This window comes from Arachis hypogaea, chromosome 13, assembly GCF_003086295.3.
Source record: "Arachis hypogaea cultivar Tifrunner chromosome 13, arahy.Tifrunner.gnm2.J5K5, whole genome shotgun sequence".
Classification (NCBI taxonomy): Eukaryota; Viridiplantae; Streptophyta; class Magnoliopsida; order Fabales; family Fabaceae; genus Arachis; species Arachis hypogaea.
Genome location: NC_092048.1, coordinates 5,108,002 through 5,132,551, shown reverse-complemented (window position 1 = coordinate 5,132,551; position 24,550 = coordinate 5,108,002). Strand labels below are relative to the sequence as shown.

At 33.2% G+C, this 24,550-nt stretch overlaps 2 protein-coding genes across 2 annotated transcripts; both read right to left on the bottom strand.

The window, feature by feature from the left end:
• Window positions 1-3,460: 3,460 nt before the first annotated feature.
• Window positions 3,461-6,443, bottom strand: LOC112736680 (uncharacterized). The gene is made up of 6 exons (XM_025786236.3): window positions 6,184-6,443; window positions 5,026-5,085; window positions 4,874-4,940; window positions 4,632-4,672; window positions 3,996-4,055; window positions 3,461-3,651 (listed from the first exon to the last, which is right to left on the bottom strand). The coding sequence occupies exons 1-6, from the start codon at window positions 6,247-6,249 to the stop codon at window positions 3,598-3,600; spliced, it is 348 nt and encodes a 115-aa protein (XP_025642021.1). The 5' UTR covers window positions 6,250-6,443; the 3' UTR covers window positions 3,461-3,597.
• Window positions 6,444-7,508: 1,065 nt separating this feature from the next.
• Window positions 7,509-23,543, bottom strand: LOC112736679 (uncharacterized). The gene is made up of 35 exons (XM_025786235.3): window positions 23,166-23,543; window positions 22,348-22,515; window positions 21,836-21,925; window positions 21,427-21,563; window positions 21,240-21,327; window positions 20,896-20,978; window positions 20,662-20,768; window positions 20,272-20,424; window positions 19,707-19,771; window positions 18,984-19,071; window positions 18,820-18,898; window positions 18,367-18,475; window positions 17,740-17,799; window positions 17,105-17,223; window positions 15,944-16,313; window positions 15,691-15,875; window positions 15,543-15,615; window positions 15,167-15,314; window positions 14,892-15,061; window positions 14,367-14,717; window positions 13,861-14,028; window positions 13,416-13,709; window positions 12,628-12,804; window positions 12,112-12,375; window positions 11,878-11,976; window positions 11,614-11,798; window positions 10,826-11,161; window positions 9,896-10,049; window positions 9,683-9,793; window positions 9,376-9,543; window positions 9,123-9,246; window positions 8,699-8,857; window positions 8,495-8,607; window positions 8,350-8,409; window positions 7,509-7,891 (listed from the first exon to the last, which is right to left on the bottom strand). Exons 1-35 carry the CDS (start codon window positions 23,367-23,369, stop codon window positions 7,706-7,708), a joined length of 5,445 nt encoding a protein of 1,814 aa, XP_025642020.1. The 5' UTR covers window positions 23,370-23,543; the 3' UTR covers window positions 7,509-7,705.
• Between the last annotated feature and the right edge of the window lie 1,007 nt (window positions 23,544-24,550).

Sequence of the window (24,550 nt, the reverse complement as noted above, 5' to 3'; positions counted from 1 at the left end):
AATTCTAGAACAGCAAGGCTACGTCACTACGTGGCTTTGACGCTTATTATTTTTCCTGTGTTAGAGAGGAATGTGTATCACAAAATGATGTGATAAGAGAAGTGATTTATATTGGTGTGGACTACATAAATCGGTGCTTCCAATTTTTTTTGTATTGTTTAGCTTTTTTAACAAATTTTAGTATAGGGAGACAATAAATTATACTGTCCAATTTGATTAATATCAATTAAAAAAAGAAAAAGTATAGGGAAACAATAATTTTAGTGTATAATATATACAATAGATTAAAATAGAAAAGTAAAATTAAAATTAAAAAGCAGATCATTGATTAATTATTTAATTTTAAATTTTTAAATTTAAAAAATTAGGATTAGCATTTAAATTTATTCACATTACGATTATTCCTAAAATCATCGTAACCTCCCATACACATCTAGCCTCCACCTTCGCCGGTCAGTCCAAAGCCACCTTCTCATCCAAACTCCTCCAACAATCATCGAAATATCTGAGAAGTATCCGTCCGTCCACAACTCCCGATTGAGGGGGACAGCACCGGTGTCGACTAGAAGAGGGAGAAAATACCCCAGAACCACCAAGATCAAAGCGTAAAAGAGAGCTTTAGGAAGAGTTTTCTTTGAATTTTTCACTTCTCTGGCAAGAGTACTTCTGGACTCCCAATAATTAAGGTTCTAAAATAGACTGTTCAAATACAAATTCCAATCAATATCATCCACATTTGCCGCATACCATCTCGAGGATTTCAAGTCAGGAATGACCAGTAATTCCATAAAAACAAATGGAAGGAGTGAGAAAATTCCCAAGAACACGGCAACCCAACCAACAATGGCTTTAGGAGTATCATTTTAGTAGGTATGGGAATGGTTATTTTAATTTTATGTGGATGATTATTTTAATTGGATTGGGTTTAATTATATATAATTAAAATATGTTGGATGCTCAATTTATTAAGTATGCGAATGATTATTTTTATCTTTAAGTGGATGGTTATTTTCACTATGGGTGAGTGACGCCGGTGACGGCATGTGACAAGCCAAGCAGCGACGGTGAGGTGAGATGATTATTGATGAATGTGGGATGATAGCCGGTTGGAAAAGAAGAGGGTATTGGAGTGAAATGCTTTGATAAATTAGGGTTTGAGATTGTTATTTTTTTGAAATAACTAATTGGGTTTTTTTATTTAAGTTGATGGCCAGTAAGGGAGCTTCTAACGCCGTAGAGATGGGATGATTGATGAGGATGGGTAACAGACAGTTTCGGAAGGGAGAGAGAGAAGATGGTGTTTGGATAAATTCTTTTGTAAATTAGAATTGGGATGGTTAATTTTTTGAAATAACTCTTTGATTTTTTTTCCTTGTATTGGGCCTAATTCAAAATTCATTGTACACATTGTCAAGATTCTTCGTTGTCTCCCTAGCGGAATTCGAGTATAAAAATATAACACGCCAAGAAGTTGGATTTTGGTGCAAAACTAAAAATTTTTCTGCAGTCAGGAGTTGAAGCCAGAAATTCTCATCATTGAATTTGCCTGAGTGCTACTGTGAATGGTGGAATTGTTGTCTATTTATCTAAAAAATGTTATTTTTATTATCTTAATTTTTTGTTGATGTTTTGATAGCCAAGTTCTAGTATTTGTTATATCATAATATTTTTCTTCAATTCTAAAAATGAGTTTTTTATTGAAGTAAAATATTTTTCTTCAGTTTTATGTTTATATCAAATTAAATGTAAAAATATATTAAAGATTATTAGTGATAATAAAGTTTATTTGATAATAATTTTTTAGAGTAAGGTCAAAATTAATAATGTAATGGGAATAATGAACCATTATTGTTAACAATGAATAAATTCATTCGTGTTTCGTACAAATGAGTATAAAAAATATAACAGGATTTTGGTGAGAAACTAAAAATTTTTCCGCAATCGAGAGTTGAACCCAGAAATTCTCATCATTGAATTTGCCTGAATGCTACTACGGATGGTGGAATTGTTGTCATTCTTCCACCGCCAGGAGTTGAATCCAAAAATTCTCATCATTGAATTTGCTTGAGTGCTAGTGCAGATGGTGGAATTGTTGTGTATTTATCTAACAATTATTATTTTTATTATCTTAATTTTTTATTGATGTTTTAATAGATAAGTTCTAGTATTTGTTATATTATGATATATTTTTTTCAATTCTAAAAGTGAGTTTTTTATTGAAGTAAAATATTTTTCTTCAGTTTTATGTTTATATCAAATTAAATATAAAAATATATTAAAGATTATTAGTGATAATAAACTTTATTTGATAATAATTTAATAGAGTAAGGTCAAAATTAATATTGCAAATGAGAATAACAAACCATTATTGTTAACAATGAATAAATTCGTCCGTACTTCATACAAATGAGTATAAAAATATAACATGCCAAAAAGTTAGATTTTGATGCGAAACTAAAAATTTTTCCGCAGTCAAGAGTTGAACTCAGAAATTCTCATCATTGAATTTGCGTGAGTGCTACTGCAGATGGTGGAATTGTTGTATATTTGTCTAAAAATTATTATTTCTATTATCTTAATTTTTGGTTGATGTTTTGATAGCCAAAATCTAGTATTTGTTATATCATAATATTTTTCTTCAATTTTAAAAATGAGTTTTTTATTGAAGTAAAATATTTTTCTTCAGTTTTATGTTTATATCAAATTAAATGTAAAAATATATTAAAGATTATTAGTAATAATAAACTTTATTTGATAATAATTTTTTAGAGTAATGTCAAAATTAATAATGTAATGGAAACAACGAACCATTATTGTTAACAATAAATAAATTTGTTCGTGCTTTGTACAATGTGTATGAAAAATATAACAGACAGTTAGATTTTGATGCGAAACTAAAAATTTTTCATTTGGTTGAGTACTAATGCGGATGGTGAAATTGTTATGTATTTATCTAACAATTATTATTTTTATTATCATAATTTTTTGTTGATATTTTAATAAACAAGTTCTAGTATTTGTTATATTATGATATTTTTCTTCAATTCTAAAAGTGAGTTTTTTATTGAAGTAAAATATTTTTCTTCAGTTTTATGTTTATATCAAATTAAATGTAAAAATATATTAAAGATTATTAGTGATAATAAACTTTATTTGATAATAATTTAATAGAGTAAGGTCAAAATTAATATTGTAATGGAAATAACAAACCATTATTGTTAACAATGAATAAATTTGTCCTTGCTTCATTCTTCATACAAATGAGTATAAAAGAAAAAGTATGAGGAGACAATAATTTTAAGAAAAACACCCAATCTTTCAATAACAATATATTACACATATTTAATCAATATAAAAAAATTAACCAAGAGAGAATAGTGATAAATAAAGAAATAAATAAAATGCAAAAGTAAGCTTCAACTAAACTTGGAATATTAAAAGGTTAAAATAAATAAATAAATAGTAAATAACTAATATAGATGTCATATATAATTAAATATTCAAATACTTTGACAAAGTACAATAAAATTACAATGGATGATTGTTGAATCACAATTCAAGAGGAGTAAAGCATGTATCTAATTCTTCTTTTGAACTCTACGAAGAGTTTATGAAGCTTCTGCCAGCATCTGAATTCAACTCTTCATAGACCTAATAAAATGAACCATAAAAGATTAATAATAATAGAAACCAAAATGAATTTTCATTAAAAAAAAGGCACTAACAAAGAGAACATATTTTTACTGTTTTATTTTCTCTGAAACTTCATTTAAGAGATTGTATAATTTTCTATCTATATTTGTTGCAAAACATGCATTAAAATAATTTTCTAAAGTCACTATAGACATGGTTCACAGAGTTATTTTCTGAATCTATAAAAGAGAATTATAAAGAAGACCTTTGTGAGAACAAAATTATTAGGTTTCTAACATGTTTCGCCAACTCCTACGAAGTATATACATATGAAATACAAGCTTAAATGAAATTGTACGTACCAGTTTCTTGTGAACTTGTTGGAAAGCCTTGCAAAATCTCTCGGCCTCTTCTGGACCAACCTGTTTCAAATTTTAGAACCGAAATGCTGAGTCTCAATCTAAGTTTTCTTGAGAACTTGTTTAACAATCATTGGAAAATGACATAAACAATATTGTAGATGAAACACTCATTCTCCTCAACCTCTTTTCTCTATAACTTCTAACTTCTAGTCTTTTTGCATGTAAACGTTTATGTTTTGAACCCTCAAACAGGTTTATAAAAGAAAAGAGAATGCTGAAAACTGAATATAGGTCACGCATAGAAATGTTGATTAGAATGTTTCTCTACTACTACAACAACAAAAGCCTTATCACATTAGGTTAGAAACGCGTTCTCTCCTCCCTCTACAAAATCGATAAAAATAAAGCCAATCAAAAAATGAAATTTTCAATTGAGGAAGGAAAACAAGTATACTAGCTCACGGTTGCTACGCAAGGCCTCGGCTTATTCAAAACTCAGCTCACAAATGCCCACTTAGAAGTTTGTATAACCAGCTTCAAACTTGAGAGAGTGTTTTTGTATGTATTGAAAAGTGAGGAAGGATTTAAATCACGGCTCAAAAGAAAGTCCTCAATAAAAATGGATTACATTATTACCTTCTTAGCAGCCTCTGACTTTAGCTTGCTCCAAAATGAATCTGTAGGTTTAAAGAATTCACATAAGCACGACAAAAATTTCAAAAGCATAACGCAGTAGATTGTTATAATTTACAAGTTACTACAGAAACAATTCAATGAACTTTGATGCTCATTCTGGACAGTTAAAGTTGACCAAAGTATTGCAAAGATAATAGAGAGGTTAAATTTGTTCAATAACAAAGGTTATATGTGATACTCACGTGGGTTATTTCCTTGGTTCTCGAAATTTATATCTCTTTCATTCCATGCATCTTGCCATTCCCTATACTGCAGCGACAAATAAGTTAGCAGCCATGCCATACATGTTCAGAAAAGAAGTCAACAATGCACACAGCAGCTCCAGCACTACTACCTCATCCTTTGCAGATCCAGAAGCTTGTCTGGACGACCGCCTAGATGATGTTTGTTCGGCCTGAAATTTAACAGGTTTCAATTTGTTAGCCGAATACATTCTCAAATATAGAATGAGCTTAGCAAATTGTATATTTAAGCTATAATATCCAAATTTGGGTTCTAGGCCATCGAGTTCCTCGGTATACTTTGGGAATAAGTACTTCAACATCATGAAATAATTATATGCTAACCATCAAATATGTAAAAAGATTTTAAGGAAGATGAAAAAAAACAACCCAAGTAACTGATTCTAAATACTGCCAAAGTGCCAATGTCTCACTCTCACATATAACATAATGGAATGGAGAAAACAATGGTGATTTTCCAATGTCAGCATCTGATACAAATCAAAGTGAAATCAGATAACAACATAACATTAACCGTTTTGTAATGCAACTGCCTGGACAAATCCTCCTAGCATCAGCTGGTTGATCTCCATGATCCAGACGGATCAGAAAGGAGGATTTACTTCTAGGTCAAGCAGAAAGTTGCCGGAAAGGGAACACCAAACACGATACATGTAAATTCTCCACTCATCAACCTCAGGTATATAGAGCCTCTACTCTAGTGTCTAGTTGAACTTCAAAGTTCAAAGTGGCTGCATTGTTATCTCATTAAATCTCTTTTGCATGAACTAATATTGAATTCCCCCTCTTAACCCCGGTAAATATGTCATGTTTCTTATAATAATCAAATCACTCAATTCATGTTTAGGACCTTCTTAAGATCTCACCCTACACCCCCACCTATTCTTTGTGGTACAACCATCTTTTACCAAAACAGAGAACAAAAAATGAAAACCATAGCATCCGCCTCAAATTTCCACACTAGTCACACACTACGAATACTTCAAATTCCAAAACTCTCTTAAAAACCTAAGTAAAAGGCAAAACGGCATATTACTGCATTAGATAGAAGCAGCAAGCAAAAAATCGAAAATCACGAAATGGCTCACCGGAAAATCGAATCATTAAGCTAAAAGCGAAGTGAGATTGATATGCAGCGCAACATGGATTAAAAAAAAAAAACAAAGAGACGGAGACATTACAAAAGCATAAACCCTAAAAATGCATGTAAAAAAGAATCACAGGAGGGGAGAGAGAAAGAGAGAGTGTACACAGTAATCGCGAGAACGAACAACGGGGAAGAGTTGGAGAAGGCGTTGAAATTCAGCTTCGTCCATTGTTGAACACTGTTGAGTTGAGTGTGACGAAACTGTGAATCCTTTCAAGTCTGAAGGAGGAAGAGACGCACAGTAGAAGAAGCTCAGTCAAAATATTATGACTAACTCAGATTAATTAATTAATTAAAAAACTAGTAAAGTTTATAAAACCCTGATTTAGTTTTGTTTCTATAACTATATTTAATTATACATTTATACCCATTAAAAAATACAACTATATAGTCACCAAAAAATATATACTATATGATGAATAAATTTTGATAAATGTATAAGAAAAAAGAAGTGATAAAATATTAAAATCCTAGTTACTTATCTCCTTGTGTATAACCAGTTAACCACATAAACAAAAGTGCTTGATATACTCGGTAAAAATCGAGAAAATATTCAGTTTGGTCACCGAAATTACACTCGAACCTCAATTTAGTCTATCACGTTAGTCCTTGCAGTTATTTCCGTCACTAAGTCAATTAAAAAATTTGGGAACTAAATTGAAGCAATTAAAACTTCAAGAACTAAATTGAAACTCGAGTGTAATTTCAAGAACCAAATTGAATATTATCTCGTCAAAATCATAATAGTTACGTCGATGAATTTAAGAAGAAAAAAAGCTCAGAAATCATAACTTGCATTCTAATTTTATCATCAAATATTTTCACGCAAACACACAATTATGTCAATATTGGATAGTTTAATATATTAATTTAGTCGTCAAGAATATCTAACTTTTAGTAAAATACTTTTTCAGAAGAAAAAATATTTTATTCTCCAACAATGATTTTAATTTGACAAAATGCGTCAAATATTGTGAAACTAAGATCATATTTAAAGGGTCAAACATCATTTTATTAAAAATTAAAGCTTGTAGAGACAAAAATAGTAATTTCCTCTTATCGAAAAATTTAGTAAATAAAAGTACACTACACAGTCAAATTCTTGCCTTTGAAAGCTATGTTCAACTCGTGGGAGAAAAACATTTGTCTGCTCAATGTTTAGAATAGTTGAGAGAGTTGAAGTTGTGTATTATCTCAATCTATTAATTTAGTCACATGAATTTGATACTAATATTATTGGTTATGAATATATGATAGGTACACGCGATAATTTTCTTAAGCCTCTTTATAAAAATGAGGCCATTAATTTTCTTAAACATTTGACCAACGAGCACGAACCTTCCCTGCAAAAAAAAAAAGTTAAGCTGCGATAACATTAGAACAATGATTGGCGTGTTGAGAGAAATTTCAAATGATTAGAGGGTGCTGTTTACTCTACGATATTTAATATAGTTTTAAGTAAATATTTTTTCTGTCTTAATTTACATGCACTCTGAGTTTGAATATTTCATGTATTGCAACATTAACTAAGAAGAAATTTGTTGTCTACATTGTAAAGAATGTCACTGCAGTTGCATAAGGTACAGAATTCTATCGTCGATGTTAGATATTTCATCCTGTAAAGTCTAGTGTTTCCAGTCTTGAAGAATGTTGAGACACTTTCTTAATAATGACTTTGCCTCTTCGTTCTTCTCTATCTCATACTGGTGAAGGAGCTCATCCTTGAATCCTTCATCGATGGCACTCACTGTAGGCACTTCCATGGAGAGTTTGAGGACTTCAAGAAGGCATTCTGAAGCAGAAACATGAACCTGATTTTGGGCACAAGAAACGCAAAAGATGAAACAAACTATGTATAACAAGGCGCAATAGTATCCTTTTTATTCATTGCATTTTTTAATTTACTAATCTTCATCTCAGGAAAGGTAGCAATTTATGGGTTTTCTCTGAAAAACCTATGTTTCATGAAATGCAACACCCTCCCTTAATTTAAGAGTCACATCCAAACACGATTATTTTTTTTAATCATTAACAGGGATTGATACAACAAAATAGCTTAGCCAGCATCTACAAATAGAGCTAAATATGAAACGAGAACTAAATTCCAAAACTGATTAAACCTGAGAACAAACAGAGACCAAACTACAAGTAGGTATTATATTGACTCCTTCTAAACACAAGATTCCCCCCTTTTTCTTTTTTTCTTCCTTTTCTTTATGGGGAATCTTACTCGTGAATACTGTTCATGCATGCAAAGATAGCAACATACCTGTGCAATTTTTACTGTGCTTATGCAATGTAATATCTTTGGTGATGTAGAATGAAATATCTGCAGGAAGAATGAAGTTGATTTTAGGATGAATCTAAGAATCAGAATTCAATACAAGAACAACTTCAAATGAACCGGGATTTACCTCCTGAACCAGGGAAGCTACCCTGGTAATGTCGTGACTTCCCGAGGAGTCCTTGATGACATTGTGGAGCCTTGAGCAAAGTTCTTTGATGGATAAAAACGCGGTAGTTTTTACTGCGGAAAGGTAACATTCTTACATTTTCTTTCTTTTTAAAAAGGATAGCAGAATTTGGGAAATGAAAAAAACGAAAGCATAAAAATATACCTGTCCATTTATGTTCAGGTGATAGAAATGCTGCGTACAAGAGCATTAAGTTCTCTTGATTTTCAAGAATATCATTTATATTGGCCACATGGATGCAAGAGGTTAGACACTCCACAAGTTTGGTATGCGGAACAAAAATTTCTTCAACACCGTCCGAATCTGCAAAGAAGAAGATATATCAGTAAAGAAGTTTGTAGAGTCTGTGGCATCAACATCATAAATCAAACGCCATTGCCATGTAGTATCCAATCATAAATCAAATATATAAACAGACCATTGAAATCTCAAATCTTTCTTAAAAGTTCTACCTATAGTTTTTCTTCCTTTTGCTACTAATTATTGGAGTACCCTCCATCAGTCATAAACTATCTAATGAGTAAAAAGAATGGCAACATATAAATGAAGATCTAGAACTTGTCATCACCTGTTTTTGCGGTATCACCAGCCAAAGGTTGCTGCCCAGATTTTGCGGGCGCTGACTTGGTCATATCAAACAACAAGGGAAATACCATATTAAAGAAATCTGGATTGCCAAACGCTTTTATAACCTGATAAAGTATACCAAAAGTAATCAAGATTCGATAATAGTTGTTCTCTACTGTTTTATAGAAAAAACACTAAATTACTGAAATAGTTATCCTCTGCTGTTTTTAATAAACTCAATACTAGGCACAAACCTGCTCAAGAGCGGAAAATGCTGCTTCACGATATTTTTTTGCCTTTTTGCTGCATGCAGAAGATACCACATTTAAAATTGCAATGGAAGGCGCAGAACCTTCGGCGGATATTGCCTTATGGCAGGATGTAGATAGAGCACCTAATGCTAGTAATAGCACCTCTTTTCCCTGTCAAGCATAATAAGTAAAATATCCATATGAAACTTGAAAAATATTGTCTAAGACTGATATTTGATAATAAATTGTCACGTATAAAAACTTCAAGTGGCATCATTGTTAATCAAAGTACACTAATTCAACATCCAACCTCCCATAGGCGACCAGGAATTTCCTTCATCAGAGACTGAAGCAGAACTTCATGATGGGAAGAAAGTGAATCACCCAAAACTTCACTGAGCCTACATATAGCCTGGGCAGACTGCAGGTACAACAGAAAATTTGTGAATCTCTAAACGAAAATAACTCAGCTGAAATAAAGTTTAAATCAATACAACAGCAAGGGCAGAAGAAAACCACTTACTTTTCTTTTACTTGCCCATGATGATGATGACATGCCTTCACAAATAAGGAAAACAATTTCACCTAAGTACAAGTTAAGGGTGACTCGTTCCCCACTGGTATATTCTTCCCATAATTCTTCAAATATATTGGAAATACTTTTATCATCCTCAAATCTGCATGAGAATTAATATTTTTTAGTATTCATGCAGTACTTTTATTACCACCATGAGATTGTGTTAGGTGGGCTGTGAGCATATTTAGTAAAACAGACAGCCTACCTTATCTAGATTTAAAATTCAGATGTCTGTAACAATTTACACCCAGGTATACTCATTACATAATCTCACCAGTGCATATAAAACCAATACGCCGCACCACGTAAAAGGTACAGCTTTTTAGCAACAGTTGGTCCTCAAATGGCATTAAAATCATAGTCTGAACTACAGAGGCCAGTTTCGTCATTTATCTAAATAATTATAACTGCAGCACGACATATGTTGGAGTGTGATGTGTCCACCTTACAATCTAAAGTGACCTAGAGTTGGACACATTTCAGCTATATTCTTAAAATTCTTTTTATTAAAACAGGAAAGATATTTCTCAAACTGCCAAGTGATAAGTATAAAGTGAAACATATTACACACCCTTTATATTGGTATATGAGAAACCAAAATGCACAAAGAAAAAGATATACGATATATCAGATAAGAAGTCATAAGCACCATGATGAAGTCGAGAACTGCTTCAAGGCAAATGAAAAAACCTACACCAAGTGTTCACCAGGAAGTAAAAGCAAACTATTCTAAATGATAGAGGATAATTGGTGCAAGTCAAGAGCAAGAACTTTAGCCTAAAACAATGATTTGAGATTTGATATGTTATGAGGCTTTTATAAAATATCAATATAATAAATCAAATCAGAGAGGAAGAATATTCAGCTGTTACTAACCTTGAAAGGAAAACAACAGGAATAATCACTGCATGATATCCACCAACCACATCTGCTGCCACACTGGAATAGCTCTTTAAGAGATATGCACATGCAATTTGTGAATTCTTGTCACCAGCATGCAATGCTGCAGTATCTTCAATAAGTTTTTGTGCTTGCGACACTGGTACATACTTTAGGACTTTGGCACAGGCACTTGCAAAAGCACGCTTTGCAGTAATACTTTTTTCCTCCTTAACAACTGGAAACAACAATCTGACTAGCATATTTGCATAGGGCTTGATGTCAACCCCAACACTTTCAAGCAATAAGGTAATAAAATTAGCAACACCAACCCTGCCATGAAAATGACAACAGGGTGTTAAAGCAGTGTTTCCTAAAAGAACGATGAGGACAAGGGTGATATCAAGTTTTAAGAAATATAATGAAACAGCTCCTTCTAAAACATAGTATAATTGGAATTGATGTATTTTTGTTTCTCCTACTTCAACAACAAACAAATCTTTACTAGTACAAAGATATGCAAGTTTCGGGTGGAAACCTCCACAATAAGAATTAAAAAAAGCATAGAATAAGGACAATCTAAATATCAAAACAACAATGCTTGAGAACCAAAGTATCATGATGATCATCATATTTATCACCGAAATTGTTTTTTATTTATTCGAGAAATATACATTATGGAAAACATGATGCATCTACACAATTTGCACACTCCTTTCTACTAAACCCCCAAACCCTGTCTACTAATCCCTATCTGAATTGACAGAAGCTTCTCAAAAGCATACCTGGTATTGAGACCCACCCCAGAACGCACTAAATGAGCAAGTCGAGGTATCAATGTGTTCAGTGATTCTGCATCAATAACTCTTATGCACAAGTCCAAAGTCTCCCACATAAGAGAACCTTTGGCAATGGAAATTCTCAAATTTTCAAGCTTATCTGACTGTATTCCAACATTTGCTGCGTGAAGCTATAAGAGATAAAACATATGAATGAACAAGCCTTGGTAAGTAAATTATGCAAAAAATGAATGTATCACTCAAACAAACCTCAACATAATTGAGCCCTTGGTCTTCTAGGCTTGATAAACTTTCGAGCATGCAGCAAACCAGATCAGCCATATGTGGACGGATTGCAGTTCCAGCATGCTGAAAAGGAACCATAATGAGTCATGTCTATTTCAATATAAAGAAATTTTTATAACAACATAGTATAGCTTCTTAAAAAATAGATCACTTATTAATTGAATATAATGAGTCAATACTATTGGATAAATTCCTAACCTTTGTTAGCTTCATAACAACTCCAATTGAAGCCTTCCGAACACTGTCAACCTTACTTAGGATACCTTCTGTAAGCAAAAAGGGTAAAACTATATTCATTGCTTTGTGTGCATCTGATGTATCAGTTAGAGAGACATCGCAAAGCCTTGTTGTCAGTGTGGTTATGGCACGACATAATCTTTCACCAGAAATTCTAACAGTTTCCTTTATATCATCCATTGCACGAAATGCAACAGTCCATAATCCTTTTAAATGCTTTTCAACCTGTGGATGGAAAAAGATAAATGAAAAGATTAAGAACTGGTCAGGTTATAATTGCTAATATGGTGACAGTTTCTCACTTTTCACCTCTTCTTTAGCATTCTATTTCCCCCCTTAAATTTTATCAATATATATAATGATATAAATATGGAAAGAAGGACATAATTTTAAGCATATTTTTTTTATAATATTATAGTTCATTGAGAACTTCGAGTGTGTTATTTGAACTCGAGAAACGAAAGTAATCTTAATGACCTCATAAAACTTTCGTCCTTGAATAATGTCCGCAAGCGCAAGACACGATGCCTCACGTGACCGCCAAAGCCTGGATCCACATTGTACTAGTAAGTCGTCAATGATGAGATCTAAGTTTTCATCAATGGTTTTCTTTGAGTCAGCCACTAGTGACTTCCATATATGTACCATCGCATCCTAGACAGAAAAATAACAATAAGAGGTCAATAAAATTTAATGATGAATATGATAAACGATAAACAGGAAAGGTTTCTTGGGGAAAAATGAATTGTTTGGAAGGGTTGCAGGTCACAGAAAAAGTACAGTGGCAGAACTAAACTAAAAACTTCAGAGTGAAACATATATATTTTATTTTGAGTTTTGATTATAGCATGTTACCTAGATGGAATTCAGGTAAAAATGATATTTTTTAAGGATTCAATGCAGGTTTATAATCTTGACAAACTTGATGATACCAAGTCTTAGAACCCAAGGGGAAAAAAGTCTTCTGATATGAAAGAGAAAGCGTATTGAATACTGATGAACTCTTCCAAGTTTTGAATACCAAGGAGTAATTATCAAAAACTTAATTTCAACACACTAATATAGTAAGATTAAATATATTTTAACTATATTATTTTTAGTAATGTTATGGACTATTGAATAATGAACTGGAGCTGTGATGTTAGTATTATTGTACAGTGTATGTGCTCCTAATTTGTTTTGAATATAACATCACTAAGTTAAGAAAAAAGTTGGGCAGCTTCCCCTCCTTGCTTCAACGATTTTCCATCAATGATGGTACGTACCTGCACATTTTTATCAGGATCATACTGGTACCGTACAAGTCTTGGAATTAGAGAACGTAAATGTGGCTTAAGTGCATCCCCTGCTTGTTTAGCTATTTTGGAGAATCCAAATGCAGCACCCCTCTTTGAATTCAAAGAAGCTTGATAATTAGCTAAGTCCATGAATTTGTAAATTAAATCCGGTTGTCCCATCTCATTTGCTAAGTTACACAACTCTTTGTAAGTGTTCAGTTTTCCTCCACTTGCACTTTCACCAAGAGCTCCCTCTTGAAATACTTCTGTATCTTCAACAAGCTGCACCACAAAACTTCAGAATTTAATTTTCAAGTACAAAAGGGAAACTTAAAGATGAGAGCAACAAAAGGACAACCTTGTGCCATATCCTACCAGGGTCAAGAAAGTAACAATTGAAATGGTAAATAGTAACACAAGACCATTAACTTACTTTGATGGCTCTTTTTCGTTTTCCTGAACCCGTCAATGTAGTCACAAGTGCATTCACCAAACTCTTTTTCATAGATTCATCACCCAGGTCATAGACAATGCTCATGCCTTGAGAAGCCAACTCCTGTGTGAGTTCATTTTGTTCACCGAGAAGGTGAGAAAAGGCCTCCTGCATTCACATGATAATCGTCAAATAAAATCATAGGTTTCACAAAAAGCAAAGCTCCATCCCATCAATCATCCTGGTTTCTTTATACTTTCTTTTATATGCATAAAAATTTAATCAAAATATAAGACAACTTGATATGATATGGTTCTATCATGATTTCTATCAATAACTATACATATGAACCACCACGACATGAATTGTTGTTTCTTTCAAAATGAAATCAAATTTACAAACTCAGTGCAGATGACCTTGAAAAACAATACAGTACCATAAAGGAGGTTCGATAGATTACTTAAAAGATAGGAGAAACTAAAATATTTCATTTCATAATACAAAACCTGAATTTCTGGGAGCATTCTCTGAATAGTAGGATGATGTCCACAGTACTTTATGAGTGAAACTAGCCAGACAGTTCCAGCACATCGCTCTTCTTTTCTGCTACTATACAAAAGAGCATCGAAGAGTTTTTTGGTGATTGCATCTCTTACACTAGCATGATAATCTTTATTATATTCACTTTGTCGATTAGGATCCTGATTTGACACAGAAGAGTTCAAATCTCCCATTAAAAAATTTGAAGCCATGGATAGTGAAGTATAGTTTGTTTTAAGGATTATGTCAGCAGTGACAGGAACACCACCCCACAAAAAAGAAAGGGCCTCCCCGGCAGCAAACAGAACATCCTCAACCTGAAAATTATACACACATAACATTTCAGGCGCAGCAACTTAGAACAGGAGGGGAAAACTGCACACTTAGGCTCAAAACAAAGAGCAGAAAAGCAAAATAGATAATAATCCCCACAAAAGTTAGCCTAAGAAACAGCAAATCATACAAGAAAAGGAGGAGAGAATCTGAATCACCTTAGATCGAGAAAGACCAAAGATTAAATTTAGGGCCAAATCCAGCTGTGTAGATGATGTTTCCTTTACACATATATGTCCAATGGATATAGCAATCTTCTGTATTGCTTTTGTGTCATCACCCGAAATAATCTTGCTCAATTTATCATGTAAAGTTGTCAGAATTCCATCTGCAGTTTAATTATTAATAAGATACAACCTATAATGGCTTCCCAAATAGCTCAATTGTTGGTCAAAAAGAAACCAATCAGCCAGCATAAATCAATTTACTTTACCTGAATTAGAATCATCAAGTGGAGGTATTGAAACGCGCAGTCCAATATGACCTAGCGCTTGCATTGCAACAGCAGCCAGTGCTGAAGTTTCAGATTTAACCACATCAACTAGACATCGAAGTGTATTCTGGAGCAATAATTCTGGCATCTGCAAAAGGTTATGTATAAAGACAAATGTACATGTAGAAAAGGCATTACCTCAAAAGATATGTTAAATGAGGTCAAGATCACAATCACACATGATTCAAATGTCATATTATGAAACTTCTATTCTATGTTAATGAGTGTCAAGGCCCAAAAATATGACATCTTATTGGTCCCAATTTAAGCTTTGCATGTACATGTTCTAACCCAATTACTACAAATTTAAACTTACAGATGGTGTTCTACACAAAATATCCGCAGATATGTATCCAATTGCACAAAGCGCACCATGCTGAGTCTCGAACCTATAAATAAATCAATTCAACATTAACATATAAAAATGGATTAAAAAAAGGCTCAACAACTTTAGAAATGCAAACCTTGATTTATGTGTTTGACTAAATAAGGAAGTCAATTCAGAAACAATAGCAGATGATGTGGCAACAGGAAGACCAGAAGACACAATTCCAAGTAAACGTGCAACAAATTCACGAGTGTCCCAATCCACATGACTTAGAAGTTGCTTAAGCCATGAAACTTTAGGAGCATAATGTGATGCTAACACCTATAAAAAGATAACTATGTTACCAGGAATGCAAGGAAGAAAGCAATCAAGAAATTCAAAGAACTGACCTCGGGCATATGTGATCCAATTATAAGCAATGCCTTCGAAGCATTGACATGCAAATCAACAGAGCCTTCAAATGACATAGAATGTTCCAGGAGCAAACAGAATGTCTTTACTGATGACAGAAACTCAGACGATTTGTCTGAGGACTTCCTCTGCTCTAACTCAGATTCAAAGCACTTCAACAAAAATTTTATCATCGCCACGTATGTATTTGAAGGGAAAATAAGGTTTTGGTCTCCAATTTCAGTGGACTTCAACAACTTTGGCTGTTGTTGAAGAATATAATCCAGCATCATTTGAAGTTTAGGGTACTTCAGACCAGAAACTGGACTTTCGCTTTTATGAAGATGAAGACCTTCAAGTGACATTTCTCTATTTCAAACCATAAAAAAAAAGTAAATCCAAGTCAAGGGAGCAACACATGACTGGTATAATGAATTCAAAAGACTCGTTATGGAAACATCAAACTCAATCAACCACTGAATCTGTATGGAGCTATATAAGTTTTATTACGGCTCAGTATGGACATGTTATCCATATTCCATTGACTTGAGTTAAAAATAACAGTGGAATAAAAGTAGCTACTTTACATCGATAAGTACATTTCAGGAAGCATAGTTACTGACGATAATAATAAATAAGTATGAGGCCTAGTGTCATTTCTTAGGTAAAATATAACACATCTATATGTCATTTTCTCTTACATGAAAGGCATACCATTTCAATTTGCATATTATGGTGGTGTGTACATGCATTTTAGAAACTATGATGCTAGACTAGAATTTGAGCAAGGAAAATAGTCGAGTCAGAATGAATAAAGACACTATAAATAGTTCATTATCTAGTTATGCCTCATTAAAAAATATGCTAGCACTTGTCTAGACCCTTTTCAATTAAGGAATCTAATAATAAGACTCGGTCATTATTTAAAAATAAAATAAAATAAAAATAGACAAAGGGATCTAATAAGACAGTGTAGAGAATTGAAATTATTTGGGAGAAAAAGTTATATGAACACAAAACAACTAAAAATAATGAAAAGCATCTCTGAACCAAAGTTACCCAATCCATCAGCATATTTGCAAGGGAAACCCCTTAGAAAGGGCATGTGCTTTAAATAATTACAGGAATGTCTGGCAAATTGCAAAAATAATTTGTAATACCTGATGTCTAATTTGGTATCTGATGCTCCTAGCATACAAATATAACGACTCGGGCAATGTTCAAAATCAAACAAAGATGTTGCCCATCTTACAACACAAAATCTTACTTCACTTTCCTCCTGAAATCACCACAAAGCATGTTACAATTAGCATCATCTATATCCTTAGAATTTTAATTTTGATAAAAAGGACATTTTATTTTGGATAGAAGAAGACTTTCATTAAGATGAGGAGAAGGATACAACAAGATTGGGGATAAGCGTTCACCTATACAAAAGCAAAGCAAAAGAGGTTTATTTATAAAGCATAGCTTTCCAATTCTCAACATGTCTAAGAGAAAAAGTCCTTTAAAAAATAATCAGCTTTACACCAAATACATGCTAGGTGTCTAATACTATCCTGTACAACATGTTTGTCAGAAAACACATCTTTGTTTTGGGAACTAGAGCAAAGAAAATAAATTTATTATTGGTTCTCAACATTATTGTCAAAAGAAAGAAAGAAAGAAAGAAAGAAAGAAAGAAAGAAAGAAAGATTGAAGAAGAAACAATAATAAACACCATAAGCTTGTTTGAATAAGATAATATATCTGCATAAAGTGCCCTAGGGAGAGGAAAGAACAGCAAGTGTCTTACCATTTGATAATTGGTAAGCAGTAAGGTCTCCAAATCGCGAATCACAGCAATTGGGGCTCCCTGATACAAAAGATAATACAGGGAATAAAAAAAATGTATATTCAGGGCAGTGTCTCAAAACTATGATCATAAGGGGATGATAAGAAGTTTGAAAATTGCAAATAGGCTCCCACAATTATTATTTCTTAAACCAACAACTAACAACTTAAACTTTAGGGATAATTACTTCCTTAACCAATTAGAATGAGATAAGACTTGAATTTAAATTGGTCTTACTATATGTAATGACTATGAGAGGGTTTAAATTATATGTTATTTTTCTGCAACAGAAGCAGTATGGTGAGCATGGAGGTAGGTAAGCTAGGAACCAACTATAAAAGTTCATTGAATCCAACAAAATGCTCTGAGAAGGAAATCTAGTAAGAGCAAGCAAGGAGCAGTTTGCAGCACATTATCATCATGTCAATTGAGTTGAAATGATGAAATATCAAATGCATGGCTAATTGACTAGACTCGACAAACTTAGTTTCAAAGTAGAGTAACACTTAAGACTTCATAGCATGTATAACACAACAAAGCCCATGAATAAAAAACATATTCAAACAACAGGCAGAAAAGGCAACATACCTTGTATGCTGCAGCAAGAGATATTGTTGCTTCTTGAACAACATGACGAAGAGATTGGGATTCAGCTTTCAGTGCATGAAAAAGGTGAGCAGCCATGTCAATCTTTTCCCTGGGGGGACAGGGAACAGCTCTATTAGTAACTACATAACACAATTCATACAGTATCTAACCTCAAGGAATGAAAATCTCTTCTGTAAAAAAGAACGATTTATTTAAAGTATAGTATATTATACACACGCAATTAGGTAACACAATTGTCAATATCCAGTACATAACACAAGCTCTATGCTAATAAGTATATTATCATATTAAAGATAAAAATGGTAGATTATTTTATTTCAAGAGCTGCAAAATTTTGCAATCTAAACAATCTGCAAAAAGATGTCAACAAAAAGGCAACAAATTCTAACCCCAAAAGAAATTTATGATCATAAAAAATAGAGAGACAGGAACCTGAAAAGGTGAGGCATACGCTGAGCAAGCAGCCCAATTGCCTGAAAAGCGTAAGTTTTGACCTCCCGTGCACTGGCATCTGAATCAATACTCAAAACTTAATATGAATCAAGCTAACTCTATTGAAACAATTGCACCAAAAGCTTCAGTGTCTTAAAGCAAACCTGCTTCTGAACTTGAATAATTGTCAAGGGACTTCATGATTCCACTCAAAATAACTGGACCCATTAACTTAAGCTGATCAATTTTTGCCTGCACTTACAGATATTAAGATGATCAGAGAACAAGAACTTGAACAACTTCAATAAATGCAATGCAATAAAAATAATAGAAAAATATGTAATTGCAGAAGAAAGGATATAAGGGACAAAGGAAGATGTGAAACATTCCCATTGCGTTGTCAAGGTAACTCATCACATAGAAGCAATGTTCTTGAATTGTTGTCACTTGTGAAGAAGGAACGGAAAAGGAAAAGGAAAGGGAAAGGGAAAGGGAAAGGGAAGGAGATTTTCTGTTATAATAATAATAATAATAATAATAAACCAACAACAACAACACTACTACTACAAAAGGAAAACAAGGAATTAACCTGCCATAAGACTTTTGATCTCGCCAAAATTCAGAGCCAACATTTTATATGAAATATTCGAAACACAGAACAGCAGTACATAACTACTGGAGCTAATAGTTTAATAAATATCTAGATTTCTGTCACATCAGCTACTGGTCAAGTAAGACTACCAACCAAAAAAAAAGCTAATATAACAGTCATATAAAAACTTATAAGCTCCTTTTAAATCAGCATTTGAGTTTCTAGGATAGAATTGATTTTTGTTTGAAATTAAAATTTAAGATTACTATCAAAAGCCAAGTAATATCACACTCACATGCTTAAATACCCATACAGTAAATTCCATTCCCAATTGCTTTAACCGTGATGTGGTGTCATTCCCTATAAAATTCAAGAGTATATATAAGATCAAAGATAAAGATTAAGAGAAGAAAAGCAAAAGGTAGAATAAATATAACATGAAAAAAAAATTTGCTGTGACATCTAACTCATTTAATCCACAGAATATTGTGTTTAAGAGTTCATACACGGATAATGAATGCAGAATTTTATTTAGAACAACAGGACTATTTTATTTATTAAAAAATATAGACGAAATTTCGATCCCCACAGGATGAAAAGATATCCACTTGCTTTCCATACGGCATTCAGACCATGGCTCATTAAAATTCCGATAGATTACAATTTCTGTATGGTGATGAGGACAAGTAATCCATTCTCCCCCTTCAGTCTGCAGTCCATGATTTACTTGGGGCCATACCATATTTGATGATTAGAGAGATCCAAGGGATTTGTTAGCAAGATCCATGTTTAGAAGGAATAATTTAATTTTACTGTTTAAATCAAAGAAAATATATTATCAAAAAGAAGTATTATACTACCATAGATGCATCCAAAAATGCACTGCAATGCTGATGGGAAACTGTTTGCTGCTGCAATAGACCGGCAGAATATAGACATTAATTTTGCCTTCAAAGCAGGACTTGCTGGACTGACTCTTGATTCTGAGTCAACATTTTCAGCTCCAGAAGTACCTGAAATCAGTCTCAATCATACACCAATACTGAAGGGAAAACTAAAAGAGACATAAATTTGCTGCAATATAATAATGCATACAAAGAGGTTTACTAAGTTTTTATAATATGGCTATCTTTTACATATACACATACAATCAAGAACAAACAGAAGAAAAAATAAATTAAAATATTTCAATTCTATATTTTGACAGAAATAAATATTCTTATGTATAGACTAAAGTTTACAAACCATACCATTGAATAGCAAAAATAGTCTGTTGATCAGATTTAAATCATCTAAATTAGCACCACTGGCCTTCTTCTTTAATAGTTCCTCGCCTCTCTTAACAACAGGCTCTTCACTTGAGTTAATGACCAAAGAACACATTTGATGATCCACAAATCATACACCAAAAAGATAAAAATTAATACAACAAGTTAGTAAGGAAGTGCAAGCATGATTTGAGTAACATGAAAACTTAAACATACCAATCTACAGAAGCAACAACATATAGAGGATAAGCAAGCTCAGGGGGAAGATCCATAGCTTGAATGATGTTCAAAATACCCAACTGCACCAGGAAAATAACAACAGTAAGATAGCATGTAGCTGTCTGAGTAAAAGCACAATAGAACATTCTTGTATTTATTTAGAACATGGAAATACTGACCGTTTTGCATGTGAAAATTTTATAAAGATCAAACAAAATAATTGCATAGCATATTTAGGTGAGGAATTCTTTAATCAAAAGGAATTTCTTCTGAAATGAGAAGCAGCATGCACTATTTGACCCTTCAATGGTAAGACAATTCTGAAACCATTACATAATTACCTTTCTCAATAAAATTTCATCTTTTTGTAACTGTTGTTTCCCTGTAACACGATTAGCTTGACCAAATGAAAGTCCAGGGTACCCACCACTGCAATAAAGAAAAACCACTATTTGACTTAAAAATCAGTCAGACTAAAACAGAATTCATATATCATAACCACCTTTTAGCATAGACCCACTTCCAGACCTTTGAGAAACTCGCTGGTACAACATTGTATGAAGACAAAACTCAATAAACAGGTCTCTATCTTGAGAATTGTTCACTTTTTTATACTTTGCAGCAACTTCATCACCAATTTGGCTCGAGTGGCATTCACCAATTACCTAAATGCAAGCAGCAATTGATTAGAAGGAGCAGCATATCCCAAAGATGCATGGAATGAGCATGACTCTTGCTAGCACATAATAGGGAAGATAAGACTCCAAAAAGCTAAATCAATGAAATACATCCACAGAATTCCCATGCAAAGAAATCAATGCCTAAGCTTTGGACTCAATCTCAGACTTGTTCACTTACAAAAGCCATAAATAATCAGAAGTATATATTAAAGAGATATACAATATATCACAATTAAAAGATTCAAGAAGGTTGATACCTTAACAATGATTCTAAGGATAATTTCCTGGTGTTGAAGAGGAAGTTTTGAGATGTTCACCAGGAGGATAGGTGCCAAATCTTCTTTTTCCTATTCCAAAGGCATGGGGCGTTAGATTGTCTTCATAAGTTCCTTGACAAGCTTCCATAGCATATATTGATATATAGATATATTTATGTATCTATTGTGAAATTACTATGTGTCATATTTTATAGTCAGGTGACTGAAACAGGGGGAATATGTCAATTTCTCTACCTGGTAATGAAATAGAACTTCGTGTTTGAATCAGCTTATTTTGAGTTCAAAAAACCTTATAATTGAAAACTTCCAAGCATATTTTGAAATGGGAAAAATGAAAAATCAATGATTTCTCCAAACTATTAAATACACTTTTAAATTTTGGCCAAATAACAAAAGAAGAATTATCAATATGGAAGTCCACATTGCATTCACAGAATAGAATAAACAAACAGGCACTAAGATTTCAAAATATCCAATATAGGATGACGGACCTTTGCACTGACGCGCTGAAAAGCCATTTCAATATAGACAATGCAAAAGTTCCTTATTATTGGGGTAGCACCAGATTCTGAATACAACTCCCACAACTCGGATAAAGGCAAACCAATATCAGGCTGAAGTTTCACTCTCTTGTTCACATGACTCAAAATCTCAAGAACCTGTTAGCAACAAAATAGAACAATTGTCAGTGATGTAAGACAAATTCAAGCCCTCGACGCAATCCTTAATGCTTTTTCAACGAATGCTGCTCTGTGGAGCCTCCATGACCAGCAGACTAGGTACGTAACCAAGAATTAAATCCGCACCAGCCCTATTTGTTTGAAGTGAAACTGAACTGAATTTTCAGCGCAGCACTTCAAGTGCAACGAAGTGACTCTTACTGACTCCTGAGCCTCCACCTAGTAGCTAAATCTTTTAGGATGATCAATCCACAAACAACAAGAGCTATGCTCACTCCGCAAGCAGCTGATGCAAAACCTAAATTACACCATATAAGTAACACGCACACACACAACAGCTAATGCAAAACCTCTCTCGCTCTCTCGATCAGTTCAACCAGCTAGTAGCTAGAACACTACAATGCAAAACTATCTTCCTCCTATATTCTAATTCTAAGTCCACCTAAGTCACTCGCAAACGCAAATGTGAAATCCTACGACATTTGCACAATCAACACAAGAATTCCACAAAATCGAAAGCGAAACGAAACTTCAGCAATAGCATCTTCAATTGCAAAAGCGAAAACACTCGAAATTGCTGATAAACAAAAATAAGCTAGAGAGAGATAGAGGGAGGAGAATCGGCGAACCTTGTTGCGAACAGCGGCGGAGTTGGAGGAGAGTGAGGAGATGCAGAGAGGGAGGAGCTTGGAGAGCAAGGGTTCAAGCTTGGAATCGTCGCAGAGAGCCAAACGAGTGAGCATCCGATCAAGAAGCTCCTCGACCTCCGCGTCGGACTTCCCTGCCACCATTGACGATACTTTTGAAGAAGAAGGTGGTGCTGGTTCCGCCATGTCTTTGCTTCTTCGTAAAACCAAGTTTGGGATCGAAATTCGGGATTAAGAGTTAAGAGTGGTTTGGGCTTTTTGGTCTTTTTAAGCCTCTTAGTCTTTCCCTTCCTCCAAGTCACCTCTTGGGCTTTCCTTACGGAAACTGAGACTTGCTGGTAAAAACCCACACCCGGGTTCGAGTCTCAGTAACACTAGATGAAACCTATAAATAGTGTTAAAATGTGTATGAATGTGTGTGAATGTATGACCAAAGAAAAAAAAAGTTAACTCTTAGAATTTTTGCATATCACAATTTTGAATAATCCAATTGATTTTAAAAATTCAGAGGTTTAATCAAAATAAAATAACAATATTAATTTATTTGTTAGTAAAAATCATATCAATTTTTTAGTTTTGATATACTTTTTACACTAAATTAAATCGATCATGTAATCTACTTTGTATTATTTATGACGATATCAATTTGATTGCGAATATTATAATAATAATATTTTTTATTTTTTATGGTATCTTTTAAATGAACAGACGAACAATATGCAAGGTGAAATTGAAATCTCAACATTATAAACTAATTATATCTCTTGAAAGCATCTTTAATTTTATGGCAATTTTTTCCATTTGGATTGCTTACTAATTTATTTGTAACTACTATGAGCCTATAAGGGAGACATTATGTTTTTTTTAACCTATTACAAAGTTGTTTATATGGTTGGAAATTAATTGTTTGTAATTGATGTTCAACGGCTAAGTTTGAGAGTTTTTTTTTTTTCTCATTATGTCTCCCAACCTAATAGGTTAAGAACTAATTTGTCGTGAATCTAATCTCTATTTAAGGTTTATCACGGATCAATTGATTGCTACATATATAAAGCGCGATTCAAACCTCTGATACTTATTTAAGCGATCGAGTAAATTGACCACTCAACTAACTCAAATAGTTAAGCGATCGAGTAAATTGACCACTCAACTAACTCAAATAGTTAAGAGTCTAATCTCTATTACTAGAAGCAGAAATTTATTATTATATTAATATTAATTATATTAGATATTTGTCCAGAGCCCCTCTGTCTCATCGCACTGATCTCAGATGTCTCTGATTTTCTTCATTGAAGGAGAAAAGGAAATTGAAACCAACACCATGGCAGCATCAATCGTCTTTGCTAATTAAACTGAGTTGCTACCAA